At 40.7% G+C, this 24,784-nt stretch overlaps 1 protein-coding gene across 1 annotated transcript in view; it reads left to right on the top strand.

The window, feature by feature from the left end:
- LOC137290530 (ubiquitin carboxyl-terminal hydrolase 24-like) overlaps positions 1 to 24,784 on the top strand; it is a 177,129-nt gene that overhangs the window by 78,996 nt on the left and 73,349 nt on the right. Inside the window, exons 28-34 of the mRNA XM_067821545.1 lie at positions 1,179 to 1,263; positions 2,721 to 2,894; positions 8,802 to 8,995; positions 9,592 to 9,754; positions 11,541 to 11,700; positions 16,914 to 17,069; positions 18,043 to 18,280. Coding sequence (XP_067677646.1) covers positions 1,179 to 1,263; positions 2,721 to 2,894; positions 8,802 to 8,995; positions 9,592 to 9,754; positions 11,541 to 11,700; positions 16,914 to 17,069; positions 18,043 to 18,280 — 1,170 coding nt within the window. The remainder of the gene's footprint in view (positions 1 to 1,178; positions 1,264 to 2,720; positions 2,895 to 8,801; positions 8,996 to 9,591; positions 9,755 to 11,540; positions 11,701 to 16,913; positions 17,070 to 18,042; positions 18,281 to 24,784) is intronic.

The raw sequence follows: 24,784 nt of genomic DNA, 5'->3' as shown, positions 1-24,784 counted from the left end.
GGAGGGATGGGCTGCATTTCCGGAGCACAACTCAAAAACATCTAAATATCTTTCTGCAAAACTTGGCAGATATGTAAGGGAGACCCTAAAGTGGTGCCTTTTGCTATTTACAGCTTTTTGTGATTTATCATTTTCAATGGAAACGATTCTGACTTAGTTTCTAAATGGAGAGATAGGCTTTGTTTCCGGAGCACAACTCGAAAACTATTCGATATCTTACAGCAAAACTCGGCAGATATTTGAAGTAGAGCACAAAGTAGTTCCTTTTGCTATTCACAGTGGTTTGGCATTTTTATTTTTCCTGGTTTCCATGGAAACAATTCTGACTTAGTCTCAAAATGGAGGGATAGGCTTCGTTTCCAGAGGACACCTGGAAAACCGTTTGATATCTTTCAACAGATCTTGGCAGATTTATGAGACAGATCTTGAAGTGGTGCCTTTTGCTGTTTACAGATATATGGCATTTATATTTTTCATCAAGTAACTGTCAGATGATTTGTCCTTTCAAATATATAGGGGCCGAGGGGATATGTTATCTTCTGAGGACTCTTGTTTACAGTGTCTGTGGAAACTTGACTTCGCTTTTAACTATGAGGGTGTCATCTTATCTGGTGCAGATGTCCAAGACTATACAAGCTGGCTTCTTCAAACTTGGTACATGATCCCAAAATGTGCCTTTGGGGATTAGACACAGATATGAAATTTATTTTTTTAGGTTCCCATGGAAACATGACCTAGTGCTGTGACTATGAGGATGTCACCTTGTCTAAAGCAGAACTCCCAAACCTAAGCTTTATCAAATTACGTACATATGTTCTCCATGTTCACCATGATGCCTAGATGTGCCTTTTGGTGGTTACACCAGTGTGTCATTTGTTTCTATCCCCCCCAGCATGTAATGCAGGGGGATATAGTCGACGCTTCGTCTGTCTGTCTGTCCGTCAGTCTCTGTCCGTAAACATTAACATACTGTAATCATAATTAGTAGACATATTCATGAAGAGTATTTGCCCTTGCGGGGGACATTGATGACTTTGTCTTCATGTTATGACTGATATACCCATTGATGATACATGTGTTATTGAAGGATAGTGTCATAGTATCATAGATAAATATATATATGTGACATGATATAAGAACTGGAACACCCCAGGTTTATTTGTATTTTGTGTTAAAAGGATCACAAAGCGAGTGAGAAAGCTGCTGATGCTCATCCCTACAGATCCAGCAGTTGCAGAATGCCTTGATTCCATCAGTCAGAAGGTAGGTAGAGTTGTTGCTCTGACCTCCAGTCAGAGGGTAGGTAGAGTTGTTCCCCTGGACTCCATTGGACAGAAGGAAGGTAAAGTTGTTGCTCTGGACTCCATTAGACAGATGGTAGGTAGAGTTGTTCTCTGGAGTCCATTAGACAGAAGATCAGAGGAGTTGTTGCTCTGACCTCCTGTCAGAAGGTGGGTAGAGTTGTTGCTCTGACCTCCAGTCAGAAGGTGGGTAGAGTTGTTCACCTGGACTCCATTAGACAGAAGGTAGGTAAAGTTGTTGCTCTGGACTGCATCAGTCAGAAGGTAGGTAAAGTTGTTGCTCTGAACGCCATTACACAGAAGGTAGGTAAAGTTGTTGCTCTGGACTGCATCAGTCAGAAGGTGGGTAGAGTTGTTCACCTGGACTCCATTAGACAGATGGTAGGTAGAGTTGTTCTCTGGAGTCCATTAGACAGAAGATCAGAGGAGTTGTTGCTCTGACCTCCAGTCAGAAGGTGGGTAGAGTTGTTGCTCTGACCTCCAGTCAGAAGGTGGGTAGAGTTGTTCACCTGGACTCCATTAGACAGAAGGTAGGTAAAGTTGTTGCTATGGACTGCATCAGTCAGAAGGTAGGTAGAGTTGTTGCTCTGACCTCCAGTCAGAAGGTAGGTAGAGTTGTTGCTCTGACCTCCAGTCAGAAGGTGGGTAGAGTTGTTGCTCTGACCTCCAGTCAGAAGGTAGGTAGAGTTGTTGCTATGGACTGCATCAGTCAGAAGGTAGGTAGAGTTGTTGCTCTGACCTCCAGTCAGAAGGTAGGTAGAGTTGTTGCTCTGACCTCCAGTCAGAAGGTGGGTAGAGTTGTTGCTCTGACCTCCAGTCAGAAGGTAGGTAGAGTTGTTGCTCTGGACTCCATTAGACAGATGGTAGGTAGAGTTGTTCTCTGGAGTCCATTAGACAGAAGATCAGAGGAGTTGTTGCTCTGACCTCCAGTCAGAAGGTGGGTAGAGTTGTTGCTCTGACCTCCAGTCAGAAGGTGGGTAGAGTTGTTGCTCTGACCTCCAGTCAGAAGGTAGGTAGAGTTGTTCACCTGGACTCCATTAGACAGATGGTAGGTAGAGTTGTTCTCTGGAGTCCATTAGACAGAAGATCAGAGGAGTTGTTGCTCTGGACTGCATCAGTCAGAAGGTGGGTAGAGTTGTTGCTCTGGACTGCATCAGTCAGAAGGTAGGTAGAGTTGTTCACCTGGACTCCATTAGACAGAAGGTAGGTAGAGTTGTTGCTCTGAACGCCATTACACAGAAGGTAGGTAGTGTTGTCTCTCCAACCTCCATGAGACAGAAGGAAGGTAAAGTTGTTGCTCTGGACTCCATCTGTCAGTTCTACACCATTCAATGCCAGGTCACCTAATAACAGCCTAGTTCCTAGATATTTCGTATTTCAAAAGATAGTTTTTGTACATTTGTCGTATGCTATTTGTAGAGTTTGAAGCCATCCTCATCAAACGATGATGTATCAACTGGGAAATCTAGTCCTAGGAAATCCCCCAACCCAGCTGCCAACAGCACCCGGCTTGCTCCCAAAGATGTGCTCAAATCACTTTTTGATGTGACTGGACCAGATATGTCAGCATTCCGAGTTCTTTACAATCTTGAAGTAAGTCCCTGCTTTTACATCCATCCATTGCTTTTATCATTGATGGACTGTGAACGTCCTTTTGACAACCGTTGAACAGTAGTCTATACTTGAAATGAATGAACTGGTTGCATGTCTCACTTCTAATATAACAGGAGTTTAAACAATCATTTTAAAGTATTTGCCTGTGATACACCATTTTCTGAGATAAGTTTTTGCCTCAGATTTACAGATGGCAGAAAACGTTGTTGGCATGATAGCAGTGAGCTTTATGCCAGAGTGGCAATTGTTGACCATGATCGATCTGGGGTTGGTAGTGTCATAGTTTGGGGTGGGCTATCAGTTCTGTTCACTGTTAATGGATGCTTAACTGCTCTGGGATATGTTGAAGAAATTTTGCATCCTGTCATGATGATAATGCCGGACCACATCAGACCCAAATTGTCACAGCTTATCTATGACAAGAGGTCATGCCCTCTAAGTCCCCATACCTGTCCCCAACTGAACATCTATGGGACATTCTCTGTCGAAGCGTGTATGCCAGGGACCCTGCACCTGTCAACCTGGCCCAGCTTGACGGAGGAATGGCGGGCAAAGGGCAACCATTCAGAATTTAATCACCACCATGCCATCAAGGTTTCGTGAACATGGTGGACACACCAGATATTGAACTTCACGCCCGAAATTCAATTTATTGGACATTCAAAGCAATTTCACATTCACTACCATTTCATCAATTTCCCTTATTTTTTGTCGGTAATATTGTAATGATGTTGGATATTAGTGGAGCAGATAGATGTAAGAATAACTTCAAATAGTTCACTTAATCGTGGAAGCATAAAATTTGGCACATATGTTCTCAAAGAACCACTCTTTCATAAAACAGCGTTAGCCATGCATAAATGCAAGATGGCTGCCTCTTTTTTCAAGATGGCTGCCATTCATTGGCCCACTGGATGACCATTGAGAAAAGGGATGTTACTGATGCATTTATCATGGTTCATAATCCCATTCAGTCACCACTTTATCTATTTATTGAAGTTAATTTTGTCATGCTTTCAATTCCAAGTACTAAAACAAAGAAGGCACCCAGTATGGCCGCTAAAATTAGTATTGATCACATTTCAACATCTGTAACTATTAATGACTATTTCATCAACAGAGCTTTTGGGATCAGAGATTTCAGCTGATCTAAAACATTTATCAAAGGATGTAAATGTGCACAACCAGGGCACACTGGTGACGTCACAGCTGAGTAACTCATCATTGGGTTCAGTGCCAGCTGATCTAACTTTACTAGTGCTGCTCCCAGCTTTACTACTTTACTGCTGTCATAGCAGAATAGTATCGGGTGTAGTGCAGTTTAGATTAGTGTCCCAAATGCAGTCTAATTGCCCCACCCCATTTAGCTAGTATAAAACAGATGAAGTTAGATGGTCGTGCCGGAATTGACAAAGTGTGCCAGCGTTACTGCCCAGGAGAGCCAAAGGTAAGGGGTCTATACATGGGTTGTTCTCCAGAGGATTCTCCAGAGGGAAGTTAATACTTTGTTGACGAGCCCCAATTTTTATCGTTTGTACATTTATGTATAACAAAATGTTCATATGAGATTAATGTTAGTCCAATAAATAAACTCAAAGCCATTACACACAAGACAACACATGTTGTCTTTGATATGTACAGTCCGTTAAGTCTGAAAACAGACACAAGGTCCAAAAGATGACAAGGAATGAGACACAAGGTGACAGAAAATTGCATTCCTTCAAACTGTCACAACTTTCTAAGGCACAATGAAAACAAGTTGGAGCTGTTTCACTTCCTGGCAGACAAGATTGCACTGATGTCAGCACCAAACTTAGATATTGTCACCAAGGCATTTGGCACACAATGTTGATCTGACTGAACATTACGAATGTTCTCATGAGGTGGCAGACAGACACGTCTTTGGTCATCCTTGGCTATCTGTGTTTAAATCTGGACTAAAAACATATCTCTTCCAATGCTACCACTAATTGTATCTACTTTTGTCTGCCCTGTGCATATGCATAGATGTCATACGCGCTTTGAGCATGTCCCTCAGTGATGTGGAACTAGTGCTTTATAAATACCCTTATTATTACTATGTTTTACAGATTAGAAATGAAATGCAGCAGAGAGGGTTTGGGTGATCCTGGCACAGTCAGGCTGGTCAAGCTCATCATCAGCTCAGGGCCCACACCCCCTCTACACGCAGCCCAGACAGCGAATGGTACTTCTCCCAGGAAACACTGCCTAGTCGAACCCACCAAGAACTTTTCGGAGAATATGGAGGCTCCCCAACACTGCAGCCTTCTGCATTACCCAGATTGTCAGAAGGACTGTGCTCCCGGTGGAGAACCCGGGCACTCTCCTCATCTGCACCAAGAGATCAGGAGGTACCAAACCAAGGGCACCAAGAACAATGGGAAGCCTGACGACAGTGTACTTGGGATACAGGCGAGACATTTCAAAGGCGAGGTCCGCATATATATCATGCTTTTCCTGAATCTTGCCAATCACATTGCTGTCAAAAGGGACAGAAAATTCTATGATATAAATAATTTCATTAGTTTTATCAAAAAGAACAAGATCAGGTTTGTTGGCTGGAATTCGTCTTAGGCTGTATATTGACCTATTCCAGAGAAGTTTAAAAGCATCATTTTCCAGGACGCCCTGGACATGTTCAGGGTCGTACCATGGATGGACCTCGGGGTCAAAGCCACAGGCATGGCGGAGACGATAGTAAAAGCAGCGAGCCATGCCATCATGTTTTTTAAGATATGTTGTTTGTGCCAAGGAAGGGCATCCACTGACAAGGTGTTGGACAGTCTCTGTGAATTCATTTCAAAGACGACATTTCATATTGATATTTTTCTTTAAGAATAACATTCTGGCGATTGCGAGTGGGAAGTGACTGGTCCTGAGCAGCAAAAAGGAAGCCCTCAGTTTCACATTTGAGACCAGCCGACTTCATCCAGGCGAAGGAGTCAGTTGGATTGCTGTTCTGTTCCACACACTGCATGTACACTCGGTGCAATGGCTTCTCAGACAGCTTCTCCACAAAGGACCGACTCTGAGCAGACTTGGTGAAGGACTTCACCTGGTTTACTCCCATCACTGTACCGTCCAGCAGTACATCACCATGAGCAAAATAAAACTTCAGATTGTGTCCAACAACCTTGGCACGCTTAAAATAGCTGTGAAATTCCATGCTTTCATCGTGAGTCTTGACATGCATCACCAGAGGATAATCCGATAAATAAATATGTGCAAAAGTACACAATAAAACTCATGAAGAGCTTCCACATTAATCAAACCCCGACCTCCCGAATTGATTGGCATGTATAAACGATTAAGAGAGGAACGAGGGTGGTTTGCTCTGTTATCAGACATGATCCTTCTGGTCTGGCGGTGAAGACTCTGAATGTCTTGTTCAGTCCAATCAACTACTCCAAAGGAATAGGAGAGGACTGGCACAGCAAAAGTATTGGTGGCTTTGACCTTGTTTCGAGCATTTAGCTCTGAGCTCCAGATTTTCTTTAAACGAGATTTATATCCAGCCGGAAATTTATCTTGAATTTGGGCATTCTGGAGCTTGTCTTTATCTCACTGGAAGAGCAGTAAGATGACACGAGGTTTGTCAAACACTCTGTGAATAATTTGTTTTGAGTATTTAGACATGTGATAGGGCGGAAGTTTTTGGGATCAGTCAAGTCTCCTTTTTTGGGGAGAAGTATTGTGCGACCTTTGCAGAACCATGGAGGAACATCACCTGTGTCCACAAGAGAATTAAAACAGTGAAGTAATGGTGTTTGGACACAGGGAAACAGTTTCCAATACCGGCTTCAAATGCCATCAGGCCCTGGAGCTGTATTAGATTTGGACTTTTTAATGACACTTTTCAGGCAGCCATGGGAGGCCGTTTATCATGCTCATCAACACCACTTGTCTTGAGTTGCCTGTTAAATTGCTTTTCATTATTTCTAAATAGTTTATTTTGTTTGATAAATTTGTTTCTCTTTTCCCATTTTATCTTTCTTTCAGTCCAAATTTTTATTTTTGCCTTAAGGGAATCGACAATTTGGAGCAGTACCTTTTCTTTTGCTGTCTTGTACTGTAATTTTATTTTTCTCCAAATTACCTTTTGTCGTTTAGACATGGGATTCCCTGATGATCTTAATTTCAGGCACAGCTCTATCCAGGGAATATATTTCCTAGTTTCTGTTAATTTGACTTGAAACCGGTTTTTTCTTGGTTTATTGTTTTTAGTATTAGAGGACTTTTCTTTGGAAACTGTGTGAAGTTCCTCCAAGGTTCGAGCGGCAGCATAGACACAACAATTTACTTCATGTAATGAACAGTCCGCAGAAAGTTTTAGAGAGATAATTTCATTAAGTAAATCAATTTCATTTTTGGGAAAAGACACGTTTAGTTGTTTAATTGGCCTCCGTTTCTCTAAAGGTAAATCACAAATTTCCTCATAAATAGAAGTAAACAAAATGTACACAGGATTTTCGGTAAGGTCTGCAACTGAAGAAGAGGAAGAGTGAGGGTCCAAAATTTCGGGGCCAATTGGCTCTTTCTCGGAAGAGTTTCCACCAGGAAGGGGAAAGAGGTTGACGCAGATATCCATAAGAAGTTTGGGGTCTGCTGCCACTAGAGCATTTTGCTCTTGCAAAGGTTCCTGACGGGCACCAGTTGTGGGCTGAACTGGCTCACAGGGCATTAGATGTTTTAGCCGCCGGAATTGATTTCGGAGATTTTGCTCTGTCAGGTTAGCATACATGGGCATTTCATTGTCCCAATGCAGCTTATTATTATTATTATTATTATTATCCCAGACATGCTGCAACCCATAGAAGCAAATCCATCATAATCAAAGCCACAGACACAGATGTCCTTGTGATTGGTCTGACTATGTTCCCAACACTGCAAGGCATGGGTGTGCAGAAGCTGTGGCTCGTTTTTGGCCAAGGTCTTCTATGGATTGACATTTACAACCTACACAAGAGAACCTGGTCAAGAGAAGGCCAAAGACATGTCTTCCTCCATGCTTTTACAGGTTGTTATGTGCTGTCAACTTTTAGGAACAAACTACAAAAGAAAGCTTGGCAAACATGGGACATTTTCCCAGACAGAGCCAGCATCCACCAGCCATTGTGGTCCTCATGTATGACAGGTCTAGCACTGTAGATTGTGTGGATGAGGGTATACTCAACATATTTGCCAGACAACAGAGACTATATGAAGCCATCCTTCCAACCAGAGCACCTCTAATTCAACATGCTAAATGTGCAGCATATCAGGCAGGTTGTGTGTGGGCTCACACACAGACGCAATTCTGCGTCAGACAGACACAAGTCCAGCTGACTGACAATGGGAGAACACTGACGAAGAGTGGAAAATCTTCTGGACAGCCAACTCTCACATTGGAAAGCATTGTGAACAGCTCACTAAGTGTGGCTGCAGGTCTGGCTGGTGTAGCAACCAGTTTGGTCTGACATGCACAGCCTTGTGAAGTTGCTAATGTGAAGTGTAGTTTTTCTGTTATTCTGGGTGCAGTGGTTAGTTCAGGTACAGTTTCGTCTGGGTTTTTTCCTTTTTTCTTAGTGTAATAACAACAGCTTCATTTTGTCCTGAAAATTTAAATAAGGTGTTCTTCTTGAAGTGGTTGCAACTTGTATAGTAATTATTAGTAATTTTTAGTGAACATGGCGGCCATCTTGAAAATGGTATCCATCTAGGATTCTTGTGTGGCTAAGCTCATTTTTGAAAGAGAGGACTCCAATGAACATTTGTGCCAAATTTTAGGCTTGCATGATTACATGAACTTTTTTTTAACTTACCTGCTCCACTGTATAAGTATGATAGTGTTACAATGATCTAGCATGGACACCCTTTGTGTTGTAGGTTGTGAGCAGTAAACTGATGCCAACTGGTGATGACATTGGTACCCGCCTCACCTCTCAAACATTCTGTGAGGATTTCCTGGCTGCTGGTGGTCTGTCACTGGTGGTGAATGTCCTGCAACCAGAATCCCTTCCTGCAGATATCAACTATGAGATCAGGCAGGGCTGCTACTCTGTTTGCCTTCAACTAGCAAGGTCTGTCAGTTGTTTCTTTGAACATCTTGAAATATTTGTCGGCAGTGTTGAATGTCCTTGAATTATCTGTTCTATGTCAGGACTTAACATTGCAGGGGCAGTGATGGGTATTCCAATGGCAGTATTCTATCATGAGTAGGAATTGCACCCCTTAGTTGTGCTATATGATAATGGAAACCAAGAATTATGATTTCAAATCCTTAATGCAAAGTGATTTTTTGTAGGTTGTAAGCACCATAACTTTGCTTGTGGGTTTCATCACAATGGTAAATGTGTAAAATCAGACATCACTTCAGAAGTTTTTTCTCTAATGAACTAACTTGATGTGATATTGTCCAGTTGAAATACTGCTCAACTGACCTTAAGACCCAACTTAAACGTGCCTCCTGCATGCTGCCACTTTGATGTAACTTCAGAATCCAGCCAGACAGTAACATATGATGTAGCCACCAGAGAAGGTCTCGGCTGGAATTTGACTTAAGCATCCCATGCTTGTTTTACTGGATGCCTAACAGATCCCCATATATTGTCTTGTTAAACAGCATATTGTAGATATTAAAGGTCTGTATGAACACATTGATGTTGTTGATGGACAGGTACTTGTTGTGTGGGGAGACGGTTATAGGGGACCATGGAGGATCCCTTGAAAATGAAGTCACTCCATCTCAGGGGGCCACAGCACTTGCTACTGCCTCTCCTGCACATGGATCTTCACATTCTATCAGATCTACAGCTTCCATGGGCAGTCATGCAATCAAGGTAGTTTGTTTCTCCGTCTTTCTATCTTTCTGTCATCAGGCAAAATGTTTTCCCAAGAGCAGACTTGAAAGCTGTACGGTATTTCTTTCCGAAACTTGGCATAAAGATTGATTCTGTGGTTGATAGTTTGGGAATGATATAAAGTAATTTCAGAGATATGGGTATAGAAGTTTTCTACAGCTTTAATTTTTTCTTTACTCCACAAAGTCATCTACATTTGACATGTAATAAAGATAATATATATGATAGGGCAAATATGAATGTCAATTATAATGTTTTCGCCTTTTTAGCAGGGGATAATGAATTGTATGTAAAATGAGAGAAACAATCCACTATGTATACTAAAACTTGTGAGTGTGCTTGTCAGGCATGAAATTATAAACTTTGTTATACCATATTGAGTACAGTGTAAGCTAGAAATAGTAGTCAGAACATACCAGTATTAATATGAATAGTTGTACATGAAGTTGTGTGCTCATAAGGCAAGCACAGGAGAATTGATGCCTGTTGGATATAACCCTGCCAGGTTTCCAGTTACATGAGGTCCCCAGCTCACGTTACTTGCAGAGTTTGAGTTCTTTAAGCATGGCCACTTCCAGTAGCAAGGAAAGTCCCCTGCCAATTTTATGAAGTTTAGTAACTTTTTATTGGTCCCTATTTTAACTATGTATGTTCATTAGAATGTGTTTTAAACTTCTATTGTTTAAGTGGAAAAATAGAGTAAAAATGGTTTCCAGTTTTTTCACACTCAATCTTGCACTAAAGTACTGTCCCCAAAATGGGACAATATGCAGATAAGTGAACTTAAATTAGGTAATATAAAAATTAAGCCTAGGTGGTGGGAGTTCAACCTCTTAAATCTTAAAATTGACTCTTTTAATTTAAAAGCTTAAATGGAATACAACCAAACTGGCTTTTATATGTAAGTCTGTGTATTAACAAATTGAAATCTGAACATTTCATGGGCATTCCTGATCCCATAAAATGTTTTCTGATGAACTAAAGATCATAGTTGATGAATGTATCCCGAAGTCCTGTGCTAGGGAAGATTATGATGAATTGTTTTCTATTCATGAGCTTCATAAAACTCTCAAACATGCTCAGGTTACTGATGCAGGAACGTATTTAGTATCAACACCTGAGTCACCTACAGAATCATGTTTGGAAAAACTTTTAAATATATTTGCTAGTATTAGGACGTTAGTGGAATTTCCTTTTTCATGGTGTGATGCTATGATTGTTCCAGTATCCTTAATCTTCACATGACCATACCTATCCTTCAAATTATCGACAAATTTCACTAACTAGCTCTGTTTGCTGAATGCATGATCAGTAATTGATTAGTTATGTACTTAGAAACCAATAATCTACTGACTGGCTTACAATGTGGTTTATGTGAGAAATGGAAGTAAAGATTTAGTGATTTAGTATGACATACTAAGAAATACTTACCCAAGGTCCTTCACTTTCTCCAGATGTGTGTATGAATGCACCTCCCTAACACTGTAAAATCACGTTCAACCCATGATTTTCATATGTGAGGAACAGCAGCCGACTAAGGGATACATTCATCAACTGTGATGTTTAGTTTATCAGAAAATATGTTATGGGATCAGGAATTTAGTTCCCAGTATTCATGCAGGAAATACCAATACTCAAGCAATGTTTGGATATTTTAATGTGGACTAATACCAAGGTGAACTGTGATGTTGCAGGTGAAGTGCAGGGCTATGGAACTTTCTTGCTTTGTATGCCAGTCCTGTATATATCTTGTATATATTTGCAGACTGTTGGAAGTCAGGAGTTCACAGACACAGTGTCCTGCTTTATGAAAGTCACATGGGCAGCAGCAGCGGGGAGGCTACATTTGCTCAGTTACAATCATCCCATCCGAGAGAGCAGGGAGAGCTACAGCTGTGGACATCGGAGTAGACAGAGTAGCACAGGTACAGTCACTTGGTAATAACAGTAGTCCTCAGTGTGTGGGGGCCTTCTTTCCTCTCACTCACATGCAGTCTTGAATTTTAAGCTGCTCTCACACACACTTCACCCTTTATGGCTTTAAGGAAAGTGAAAGTTTTTAAGTAAAGGAAACATTGAGAAAATATTGTTGAAATTATTTCACATATTCATTTGACTGACTGATATATCGTGACATGTTTTCGATCAGTCATTACGATTCCCATATATAGCGCAACAATGCCAGAAAATCAATGAGCAGCAGCCTGCATGTCCACAACACGATCCGCGCTATTGGTGGGACACAAATATACTATGAATCAAAGTCTCATGCGTCAACAACAGTAAAAAATCAATAAAAGATTAATTTTAAGTTGGAAATCATTAATGCAATAATTGCCTCATGATCAAATGCATAAATATACCAAATCTTTACTCCAAAAATGCCTTTAACTCATTAAGGCCAAGGGATGTGTATGTGCAGCAAATTCATTAGCTTCTCACAACGAGAGCTGCGTATTGGGGGTAATGAAAAGTACCTCTTATTCAGCGAGAGCCGCATATTGGGGGTAATAGAAAGCACCTCTCATTCAGCGAGAGACTCGCATATTCGTTTTACATTTTAAATTCGTGCTGTAAATATCATTTCAATCAATTTAGCAGTAATGATTAAAGATTAGCTTTTCTTATGAGAGAGGTTACTTTCTGTGTTAATCAGAAGAACTATTAATGTGTTTTGATAACAATGTCGGGGGCTTATACTGGCAAATGAACACATGTCTGAGAGAAAGGGGATGATGAGATGTTGTAAGTGGTCCAGTGGGACAGGAGGTAAGTGTTTGTTACTCGTCATTTGGAGTGAATACTAAGATACTACGTTTGCACATTGATTGAATTAACGGTGACAAGGTTACAAAACCTTCTTCTACATTAAATCATTCATTCATTCATTTTGTGGAGTTCATTGTCAATCTTCTGAAATTTGTTTGCTTTCAAAACAAATATAAGTATGCCCATCTTCATAAATATTTGGGGAAATTCAACTGCAAGTATATACATCACAATAAATCAGTATCGTGTAACTTACTTTAATTCTATAATGTACTTGAATTGTGATATTTATTCGTAGCAATGTGCAGATTATATTGAAATGTTCAGCAAGCCATTATGTTTGATGTACAAGTAGTGAGCGCAAAATGTACAGTAGAACATGGATATAGCGAACACGGATATAGCGAACAAACGGATATAGCAAACAAATTTAAAAGTCCCGTCAGTGGTCCCTTTCTAATATCATTAAAATTATATGTGAATAACGAACTCGTGAGTAGCGAATTAATGGTTATAGCGAACTGATTTCCTGACCCCAAGCCCAATTAATGACGTGAGTAGTGAACTCACTCAGTGTCAGCTCAGTGTCAACTCAGCGACTTAGCGGTATACATCAACCTTGTGGGCGGTGAATCAACATTGTTTAACCTCATTGGCGATGAATCAACATTGTTTAACCTCGTTGGCGGTGAATCAACATTGTTTGATAGTCATTAATTAATTAACAAAAGAAACACATCGTGTTTAAAAGCTTGACTGATAAACAGATCTTCAGTTCGCTCTCGTTGCTATGGCAGGCAAACGTAAAGCTATCACCTTTGACACAAAGCTTCAGATAATCCAGGCTGTTTAATCAGGAGTAAGATCGAAGACAAACATCGCTGTCGACTTTGGCATTCCGAAATCAACACTCAGTTCCACTATTAAGAATCGCGACTCGATACTGGCAAAATGTGTCTCTAGTGATTTCGGCCCCGCCCGCAAGAAGTTACAAACTGCAAATCACCAAGATGTGGAAGATGCGCTCTACAAATGGTTTCAAGGAGCGAGAAGTGAAAACATTCCCTTGAGTGGTCCCATGTTGCAGACTAAGGCAAATGAATTGGCATCCAAGTTAGGTCATTTAGATTTCAGTTGCAACAGTGCTTGGATTGACAGGTTCAAACAGAGGCGTGGTATCGTATGCAAATCAGCTCACGGGGAAAGTGCATCAGTTGACCCCAACCTCGTCAATGATTGGCTGAAAACTCGTCTACCTGGCTATCTTGAGGAATACAAACCTGAAAACATTTTTAATGCTGACGAAGCTGGCCTCTTCTACAAAATGAAGCCAAACAGAACGCTTCATTTCAAGTCGGAAAAATGCAGTGGTGGAAAATATTCTAAGGAGAGGATAACATTGTTGGTAGCGGCAAACATGACTGGAAGTGAAAAACTTACGCTGTTAGTCGTCAGAAAGTCAGAAAAGCCTAGATGCTTCAAGAATGTGCGCACCTTGCCTGTGACATACAAAGCAAATGCAAAGGCCTGGATGACCAGTGAATTGTTCACAGAGTGGATCAAAAACCTTGATAAGAGTATGGCAAGACAAAAGCACAAAATCTTGATGTTTATAGACAATTGTCCCGCCCATCCTGCCGTGTGTGAAGGATCAGACAATTCTACTTTTGACTCTCTAGCAGATGTATGTGCAGCAGTCAACAAAATGAATTCGGCAGGACGTGGCATGCAGAGCAAAATTGTGGACTATGTTAAACGCAGTTAAGTGTTATATTGTTGAAATTGTTGTGATTGTTAAACATGTTCTAGATAATGTATTTGAACAATGAAATCAGAATTTTGATGTCAATGTACAAGAATAAAAATATGTAGCCCATGTATATACGTGTCTCTTCATCTCTATAAGCCAATATGGCTGTCAAATGTGAATAACGAACAACGGATATAGCAAACTAAATCCCTTGGTCCCTTTGAGTTCGTTATATCTGTGTTCTACTGTATATGCAAATAAATGCTATCTCTACTCAATGGTTGGATTGGGTTATCCGGGGTAAAAATAATGGGATTGTAGCGCTTTGAGTGCTTTAAAGAATAACAAACTCGTCACAGTGCTTGTTAGTCCTACATGTACATATCAGGCATCCTGACGATTATGTATGTTCACGATACACAAACGTTTTCATGATAGCTAGAGTTGATATAACCGAAATCCAGCATATCGATTGGTCAGTGATCTAACCAATAGTGAATCTGTATCCAAGCTGTCTAGTGACCGAACGTGCTCTTCAGAAATTTAGCACACGCCCCACCACCTGTCATTTCCTATGTGACAGGTATCTCATGATACAATTGGTTGTAGGTAACAAATCAGCCACTATATTGAACTGTTGAGATACAAAACGTCCTATTCAGGAACTTTGGTGACGCCCATCCCATGACCCTTCGCCTTATGTGTTTGCAAGGAATAGCATTATACATTATGTATACATGTATGTTCGTGTGATAACGTATATTTTCTATATATCTAGACGAACCAAAGTGACAAACTGTGAATCTGTTCCATGTAAGTCACACCCTAGCTTATTAGTCCTCACCTTAAAATACTCAGTATACACTAGCAACGTATCAGCGAAAACGCTTCTTTCATAGAATATTATTAGGCATGTGCGTAAATTCTTCATTACTGGACCCGTGAAGGTCCCGGGGTAGAATAGGCCTTCAGCAACCCATGCTTGCCATAAAAGGCGACTCAGCTTGTCGTAAGAGGCGACTAACGGGATCGGGTGGTCAGGTTCACTGACTTGGTTGACGCGTGTCATCGGTTCCCAATTGCGCAGATCGATGCTCATGTTGTTGATCACTGGATTGTCTGGTCCAGACTCGATTATTTACAGACCGCCGCCATATAGCTGTAATATTGCTGAGTGCGGCGTAAAACTAAACTCACTCACTCACTCTTCATTACTGCCATTGACATAGATGTTTTGAACAATTTAACCTCACACAATGATATGAGAGGCACAATTTGTTTAAGCATGTCTGACATACAAACAATACAAACACGAGTTAAGAAAATACAGATGCACATGCCACCAAAAGTCTACAAGAGAAAGTGTAATAAAATTACATAAAACATTACATATATGACATGTATTCACTCCTGCTTTCTTTCAACATATACCTTTACAACGCAATTAAACAATTAAACAATCAGGACTTGCTTGTATGACGAGACAGTTTCCTGTAATCTCCAAAACCTGCCAGGGATATCAGGCGTGAATAGCCCAAATTAGTCTCGCCACAGCGAGCCAGGCAAGTTTACATGTCCGGCGAATCTTTGATATTGCTTCGACAGAAGTGACGGATTAACGATAGAGAATGCGTGATGTGCATGTAAATATAACAGTTTATGAAATAAACTTCATCTTGTCTGAAGGTAGGCCGTACGACATTAAAAGATTGTATTTATTTTTTGTTCACGAAATATTTTATTGCAATCCGATCGAAAACCCATTATGCCAGGATATCTATAAAAATGAATATCAGTCAAGTGAACTTAGGTTTCAAGCTTTTCGTCGTGTGTCCACCATTAGTTGTTATGTGTCTGTGTAGGTTTGTCAAATTCTGCCTGACATTACTCAGTTTATTAGTAACTGATATGTTGTGAAATGTCATGATACTTAAAGCTTAGATGCAACCAAAAAAAACAAACTCAATTAAAACACAATTATCCTTTATTCATTGTTCTAATCATCTAATATACATTGCTAATTATGGAAAAACAAATACACAAAATTATAAGCGTACAATTACAAATCGAAAGTTCAGTATTTTTTGCTTGGGTTTACTGTGCTTCAAATGTAGCAGCCGGCATACTGACCCCAGTCAGAGCGGGTTGGTGATCAGTCAAGTGTAGCGGAGACTCTCATTGGCTGGTTCATTTGCCAATATTCTCAGGGCCCTTTGTTCATGGCGTATGGCCTGATAGGTGTTAAGTTCAAATTGTATATGATCAATGATTGAAGTTGTGTACTGCACATTGTCATAAGCAGACAGGCAGTCGGACACGTAGGTATCAATAAAACAGACATTGAGTTTTGTCTGTGACAGAGGCTGCTTATCACAATAAACATGTTTTTGTTTTTTTTGTAAAGAGTAGATTATTGACTTGTTCGTGTACACAACTAAGATTAGACTACTTCTTCTCACGACCTTTTAATCCATGCATCCTGCTTCATGCTGCACCCCAACTATATAAGTATTGGAATCTACAGAGTTGTGTTTTGCGTTGCATATAAACTTTAATTTATATTTGTCTGTATCTATGTTGAAATTTTCAGCTAGTGACACCTGTCATGTGTACTTTCAGGTAGCTCTGCCAGTACAAACAGCGACAGTGACTGTCAGAGTCTGCATGCTGGCGTGTGTTCTCACCACATTAACATACCAACCAAAGACACAAACATTGCCAAAGAAGCCTTGGAGATACTGGTCACATGTCTTCAGAAACGGCCTGAATTTATAGGTGGGTAATATGGAGTTAGTACAAACACCTCAGCTTCACTTATCTTTTTGGTCAATCTCTTATTCTGATATAATGTCTCATATTTATTTCCAAGGCTTATACTTGTGTATGTCTTCCACAATGCATTTCTTTTGACATTATCAACCATCACAGCCATAGTGATTTGTTTTTTTATAATTAATGTGTCACCAAATTATTCTGAGTGAATCCATTTGTCATGAAATAAATGGAAGTGGACCTGCATTTGAACTTCAATAATTAATCAGCAAAGAATAACCATTCTACAATTTGTACAATTCCATTAAATAGTTTGGGATAGTATATAATTATGTAGTCGAAGAACATATTATCATTTGCTATCTTCATAGATTGACCTTCATCTGTTTAACATGTATTTTAAATGAAATCAAAAGAAGGAAATTCAAAATGTGGCATGATTTACAAGTGTTGTTACCAAATCTAATGAGTTGTTTCATGTACTTCCTACATCTGCTATTATGGGACATTTTCTGCAGTTGTTTAGATTATCTAACAGTGTGATCAGGAGCAAAGACTCCTGTCCAAATAAATAATGTAATTATGTTAAAGTGAGCAAGGGATGCTGTCATGTTTCACATTGATTTATCTGGTTTCCTGTAAGTTGTTGAAGGATTGCTGTAAACCTGCTTATCATTTGGCATATGGTGATATAGATTGGTTGTTCGGAGTCATACGCTTGGCGTGATATGAAATTACTGATCAAAACATTATGCATTTGGGCAGACCAAGCTGCCACACACAGGTGCATGCACATTATTGTGTAATTGTATAGGACTTTAAGCCCTATTCGTCCATCCATGGTACAACTCATGTAGCCTCTGGTTGAAGCAATAAGCACATAAGTATGTATGTTTTTTTATTATAGTACTTTGCCTTGTTTTGAGACTGATATGGTAGCCTGTTTGCTTACAATGTTGTTTCATTTGTTTTTCAGCCTCTTTCTATTCCTTGTCATGTGTCAGTGACTTTGTCATTGACCTGCTGGTGGGGTGTTCACAAACAGATATCCGTAATGCAGCCCTGGAACAGTTCTACCTCATTAGCCAGGTGGAAATGTCCCTGCCACCAGACTCCACCCTTCAACCCCCTCATCAGTTCGTGTTGCAGCTTCTCTTACGGGCTTACCTTCCCTTCTGGGTGACCTCCTCCAACACCAGGGGATCCAGTCAGAAGTAATACAGTCTTGTACATGCTTTTGCCATTTTGTTAACTAATTTTCAATATTGACTTTAACAGTCCAGATAAAGTCCAGTGCTGTGAGACTAATTGAGAAATATGTGTGAGAGGATATGTGCAAAGGAAGCTGAAGTTTAGCGTCTTTATCTTCTTGTTTACTCTAAGGAACAAAAACAATTATGCAATTGTATTTACTTCATCCATTATGTTGGGTGTGGAAGAGTGGACATATTTGCCACTTCATCTGTTTGTCTGATTTGCTGGGGTTGTCATTTCTTCCCTGAGAACATAATAAAAGTGTTTAATGTTTTTCAACAAAAACTGGCAGATAGATCTAACAAGTCTTGAACTGAAGTGGTGCCTTTTTTTTAAATTTTAATTTTATTTCTGACTCTATGTTGCAAGAGAAATACAAAGCAGCCAGGGGACCGCTCAGTCACAGGATAGAGAGTAATGTAATGAGCTATAAGAGAGTAATGGGCTACAGGTGCAATTTTTTAACAAAAACAAGACAATCCATTCACTCGCCATCCACACCACACAACATCTTTAATTATCAAACATATTAATACAGAATATAATTAGTTAATAAGTTCAATCATCTTTAAATAAGTCATGATATAAAAGCCATTTAGAATACAATTCAGCTATACAGCTTTTGTTGAAGAAAATACATTTTTCAATACTATATCTCAATTTCAGCTCCCCTCTGAATTGAGCAACATTTGGTAAAGCAGAACTGAGCTCGCATTTATACAAGTAATATTTTCCCAATAATATAAGTCAAACACAGTGTCAGTAAAAACATTTTTCTTACATAGTGAGTGTGAGATTATGTATGTGATCACAACCTTCTGTTAACCATGATAAAAATTTTGACCAAAAATTTCTTCATTACAGAATGAACATAAATCTGAATCTTTAATTTTTATTTTTTTAAGAAATGTAATGGTAGTTAAAATTCTATGGAGTATCCTGTACTGAAACCATCTCAGTTTGGTGTCTTGTGTTGATTTAAACGATTTTAGGAAAATCTTGCCATTGTAACTGTGCTCTTGGTGTCCTGTTTGAAGAACACGGGACATAGTAATAGGCTTTAAGGCCTTTGTTGATTGAAAGTAACAGCCGAGTAATTGGTGTATATCCTGCACACTGTCCAGTGTTTTCTTTCACTATTGGCAAGCCAGCAAAATATTTTCTTATAGAGTTAACGACACCATAATATTTTAAGAAACACACATTCATCTGATACCTTTCATTAAAATCAACCAGAGACAGAGAACTGCCATTTTCATCAACAAGATCACAAATTTGAGAGATACCTTCCTTTTTGGAACCACTCTTCATAAAAAGTACTTTTATTATCTACAACGATATTACTATTATAAAATATATGATCAGACAAGAATCTTCAAAATTATCAGGTTTAGTTTTACGTGAAAAATCATAAAAAGCAGTAAAACAATCCAGAAAGGATTTTTTTTAGATTACTGGCTATTTCTTTCTAAAATTCTTTGCCATGACTATCAAATTCGTTACATTTGGAATAGCTAGCATTTAAGATATATTTCCACTTTGGATCCTTAGTACCTAGTTTCCTCACCCAAGTCACCTTCAAAGCTCTGACGTGTTCAAATATATTAATCATGCCCAATCCAGCCTCTTTAACTGGTCTACACAATGTATAACAGTGTATGAAAGTCCATGAAACTGAATCTAATGCTTTAGCAAAATCAATTAATACCTGGAATATTCTGTGATTCTGTAAAATCTAAAGTATCGTAAACAAATCTTATGTTGTCACCAATATATCTATGGGACATAAATCCAGTTTGGTCACTACTAATTAGAATAGGAAGAACTCTTTTAAGCCTCTCTGCAATGCATGAAGAAGCCATTTTGTAAACTACATTAAGTAAGGAAATGGGCCTCCAATTTTTGAGAAAACGCTTAGGTACCCTTAGGTAGACAAGTAATGACACCTAATTTGTGTGTAATGGATAACTCACCAATGTCGATAGTACTATTGATTGACCGCAACACAAAATAGCCCAAAACAATCCAATACATCTTGAAGTATTCTGCAGTAAAACCATCTGTACCAGGACTTTCGTAGTTTTTCATGCTTTTCAAAGACTTCAATAATTCGTCATAAGTGATGTAACCTTCTAGAGAATCTGAGACCGGCAAATCTTCACATAACACATCACAAATGTCTAAATTAGACTGAGAGTCCTTGTAGCGAGAATAAAGTTTCTCAAAAAAAGACTTTGCTTCTTTGAGGATATCACTAGACAGATACATCAGGTCTTTCAGTTTCAGTTATAGTTTTGCTGACAAAATTTCTGTTATGGAAGCTACAAAAATAACTGGTAACTTTCTCTTCCTCATTGTTCCATTGGGCCCTTGATCTAACAAATATCCCTTCCATTTTTGTTTTTCTCAAACTTTCCAACTCTTTTTTTCTTAGCATCTACATCTTGAGATGTTAGGACTGAGTTTTCTAATTTTTTCCTTGCCTTACCATAGGTCTATAACATATTACCTCAAGCTTTGCTAGTAGGAGATCTGAAGGAGTTGAATAGCTATTCAATCTTGAATGGCCACCTCGCAATCGACGAATGTCATGATACTGAAGTATCTGGATCTCCCCACTGCGCATGCGCGCAGACTCCAAGAGAATTTCACTTTTACTTCAAGCGTCGTCTGATCAAGACGTGTTTGGATTGCTAGATTTATTTTTCCAGCTAATAAAGTTTGACTATACTAGCTTGTCCACTGATTCCTATCAGGTTCTTAGTTTGTGGTATGTATATTTTTCAGTCTTTGTGGCGACTATAACGATTAATTTTGTTCTGGTACACTTGTCGGCTACCTCGTAACAGAGGCGCAAGTGTCCTTTTTTTGTTGTTACCTTTGTAAATTCTTACCAGATTGGTTTCTTTTGTCAGCGGATTGTTTCTATTGATAGTAGGTCCGCTGTATTTAAGCTTTGTATTAATTAATTTTCAGTCTATTACAGTAGTTGTGCATGACACGTCACTTCTGTGAAGTTTACAAAGGCCTCAAGTCCGGCAAGGATCCACACCCTTATTGTCCGGACTCTCAGACTGTGCTAATGTATCCTGCCCCCTTCTGCAGTGTTGTACAGCGTGTTCTGGATTATCTACTGCTGAATTCAAGGCATTTTTGGCGTTGGTTAGGAAGAGGAAGACACAGAGACTGAGGAAGATGTCATGTTCTCCAGCATCCTCATGTGGATCGAGGTTGTCTCTACCCTGTACGCCGGAGATGCACACAGCGTTGGAGATACCTGGGGCGGCGTCTGAAACTTCTGCTCAGGTGGAGCCAGTGTGACAGACTCATACAATGCTTCTGATGCTGACGCCCATATCGACGGCGATGCCGATGCTAATGCCTATGCCAATTCTGACGCCAACACCGACGCCGATTCCGACACCGACGCCTACCACCCAGACAGGAGGTTGGGTGGATTTATTGATACCTGACGCCCTTGCACACCAGGTACAACAAATTCTGAGAGCGCTACTTGTACCTACCCCATCTAAAACGCCAGGCGTATCTCAAGGACAGACGGCGCCTCCGATGGTCCCAGATGTTACAGACACGATGCCGAGGGAAGAGCACATCCGATTACCGGCACCGGCAGGCGCATCGCTTGGTACGGATACATTGGTTGCAGAGAAGTCGGCGCCAGGGTCGGGCACACTGGTGTTTGGAGCGCCGTGGGGTGCCATTACTGTTACCAATGATAGAATGAGATCGGGATGAAAGTATCAGGAGGTCAAGATCCAGGAGTCCCCGAAGTAGTTCATCCAGCATATGTCGGCGCCACCGTTCCTTGTTTAGATCACCAGATCGCTGGGGCAGACCCCTCCACTGCAGAAAGATCACTGGCGTTCACGATCCCAGTCAGCGTCACCTCCTTGTGCCAGACAGTCGGCGCACAGGAAGCAGGCGCCAGAGCACAAGTCAACCATTTCCAGGAATACTGATGAAGAACAGTACTTCTCCTCAACTACGAGGAAGACTCCGCTCATGTGGAGGAGGAAGACGGATCGTACCTACCATTGTCTGCTATGTAAGATGTGATTGCTGATAGGCTCCTGGATTGCCCTTCCCCGGCGTCAGAGGTAGACACTGCAAGAGCTATCAAGATGGACCCGGAACTCATCCACCCCGTATAAAGTACAGGACTCCAGACTACAGGCCACTGACACGGAGCTGCGGTGCATCCTCAAGCCTGTCTCACCGTTAGCGTCAGCTACTTCAGCGGTGGCTGTGGATTTAACAGAGCCTAACGAGTCCTGATTGGAACATCTGTCATCTCTGTCTCTATGACAAGGCAAAGTGCTACATGACTTATTAGGACATGTTCGGACAGCCCTAGCAATGACGACAGTTGTACGCTCGATGGGGTTTTTGGATGCTTTCTCATGGCAGGAAGAGTTTAATGGCATCTTATTAGAACTCCTTTCTCCTCGCAAGGCCTCTTCGGAAATGCCATTCCAGAAGTTTGTAAGGAACATGTTGAATTAATGAACACGGAGGTGTCTTTGTCAGCGTTTGAAGCCCTCTCATGTGCCTTTTATCTGTCGCGGCCAAGGCTTCATAGCAGTGGATTGTTGCAAGCCGTCAGACATGGACGCCCCACCACCCCTGGCAGAGGGAGGGAGAAGCGTCAGTTGTTGACGGAAAACATCGAAGTGTATTAGAGAAGAATGCCATCGAGGAAGTGATGGACCCACTCCTCTCGTCAGGGTTTTACTCTCCGGTCTTCCTCATTCCCAAGACTGCACCTGACACAACATGGCATCGTTCAACGATCGGTACTTGATAGAGCCTCCTCACTTCAAGATGGTGTCTTGAACTACAGCGCCTCAAGTTGGTCCCGGGAAGATGGCTGTGCAGTCTCAACATACAGGATGCTTATCTGCATGTCCCCATCTGCCAGACTCACAGGAACTTTCTGAGGTTTGTATTTGAGGGTCGACATTACCAGTGGCGAGTCCTGCCGTTTGGCATTTCCACGGCCCCGTGGCTTTTTACCAAAATCACGATGCCTATCAGTCGATTTCTGCATCTCAGGCAGATAGAGTTCGCCCGCTCAACCGGTTCAAACCACAGTTGCTACGCAGGCAGCTAGACTTTGCCATCTCTTTCCTGGAGCAGTTTGGGTGGTTAATCAATCAGGGAGTGGCATTCTCTGTTGGGCCTACTGACGTTGGCACAGGACTTAACACGCAAGGGGTGTCTGATGCTACGTCCGTTACAGAGGTACCTCCTCCCATACATACAGGCAGACGATGTTTCGACACGCCTGTTGCTTCCAGTACATCTGCACCAATACCTGCACTGGTGGACGATCGAGTCGAGTTTGTTTGACCAAGTTTGTGCAGGACCACAAACTATATGTCAACACGTCACTCCAGGGCTGGGGTGTGCACCTAAATGATCGGACAGCCTTAGGGCTCTGGTCCGACATAGAAGCAAATTGGCACATCAACAATCTCGAGTTGGAAGCAGTGATTCTAGCTGTTGGTCACTGGGCGGCCTTACTACACTACTCCAACCTACTGATTGTCTAGCCATTGCGGGATTTAGTGGTGGAAGTTATGGAGGGGCTGCACTCTATCGGACCATTGGTAGTTACGCAGCAACTTACACGTCCTTCCGCCCTATAAGGTACGATCTTACTTACCTTGGTATATGGGGGTCTTGTACTTACATGAGATAATGTACCATACCCCTCCGGTGGTTAGTACGTGACCTACTACTCTGATTCTGGTTCCAGTGGATCTTCATGAGAGATTGTTGTGGCAGACCGGCTTACAAGTGAACCAGTAGTGGTCCGGCTGCCCCGAGGCATATGTGGGATCTATGGTAAGGTAAGTAAGTAAGGTAAGTAAAAAGTTTGTTAAAATCTAAATATTTTAGATATTTAGATATTTAAATACCTACCTTACAATAGGGTGTTTAGTCACTGCCAACGCTGGATGCTCCTCCCCACTACAGACTCTTCGGACCGAGAAGTGAAAGTGAAATTCTGGTTTTAGTCTGCGCGCATGCGCAGTGGGGAGATCCAGATACTTCAGTATCATGACATTCGTCGATTGCGAGGTGGCCATTCAAGATTGAATAGCAATTCAACTCCATCAGATCTCCTACTAGCAAAGCTTGAGGTAATATGCTATAGACCTATAGTAAAGTAAGTATTTAAATATCTAAAAAAAATTGATTTTAACAAAAGTTTCAATTTCTACATTCAAGTCATGTTCTTTCTAGGATTTTTTAGGATAAGTAGGATATTGATTTTCCTCTTATTTCCATTAAGAGAGTTTCTAGAAACAGTTGGTCACTTATTCTAAATTGAAAGTCACAGGTGGGTACTTTATTTAAGTTATCAAAATTGTAAACAAGTGCAGCATATTGCTTAATCACATTTGAAATCACTTCTTTTATAGTCAAAACATACTCTT

Source organism: Haliotis asinina, chromosome 7 (assembly GCF_037392515.1).
Source record: "Haliotis asinina isolate JCU_RB_2024 chromosome 7, JCU_Hal_asi_v2, whole genome shotgun sequence".
Taxonomy (NCBI): domain Eukaryota; kingdom Metazoa; phylum Mollusca; class Gastropoda; order Lepetellida; family Haliotidae; genus Haliotis; species Haliotis asinina.
Note: the sequence above shows the minus strand (reverse complement) of the source record. Positions and strands in the feature narration are given on the sequence as shown.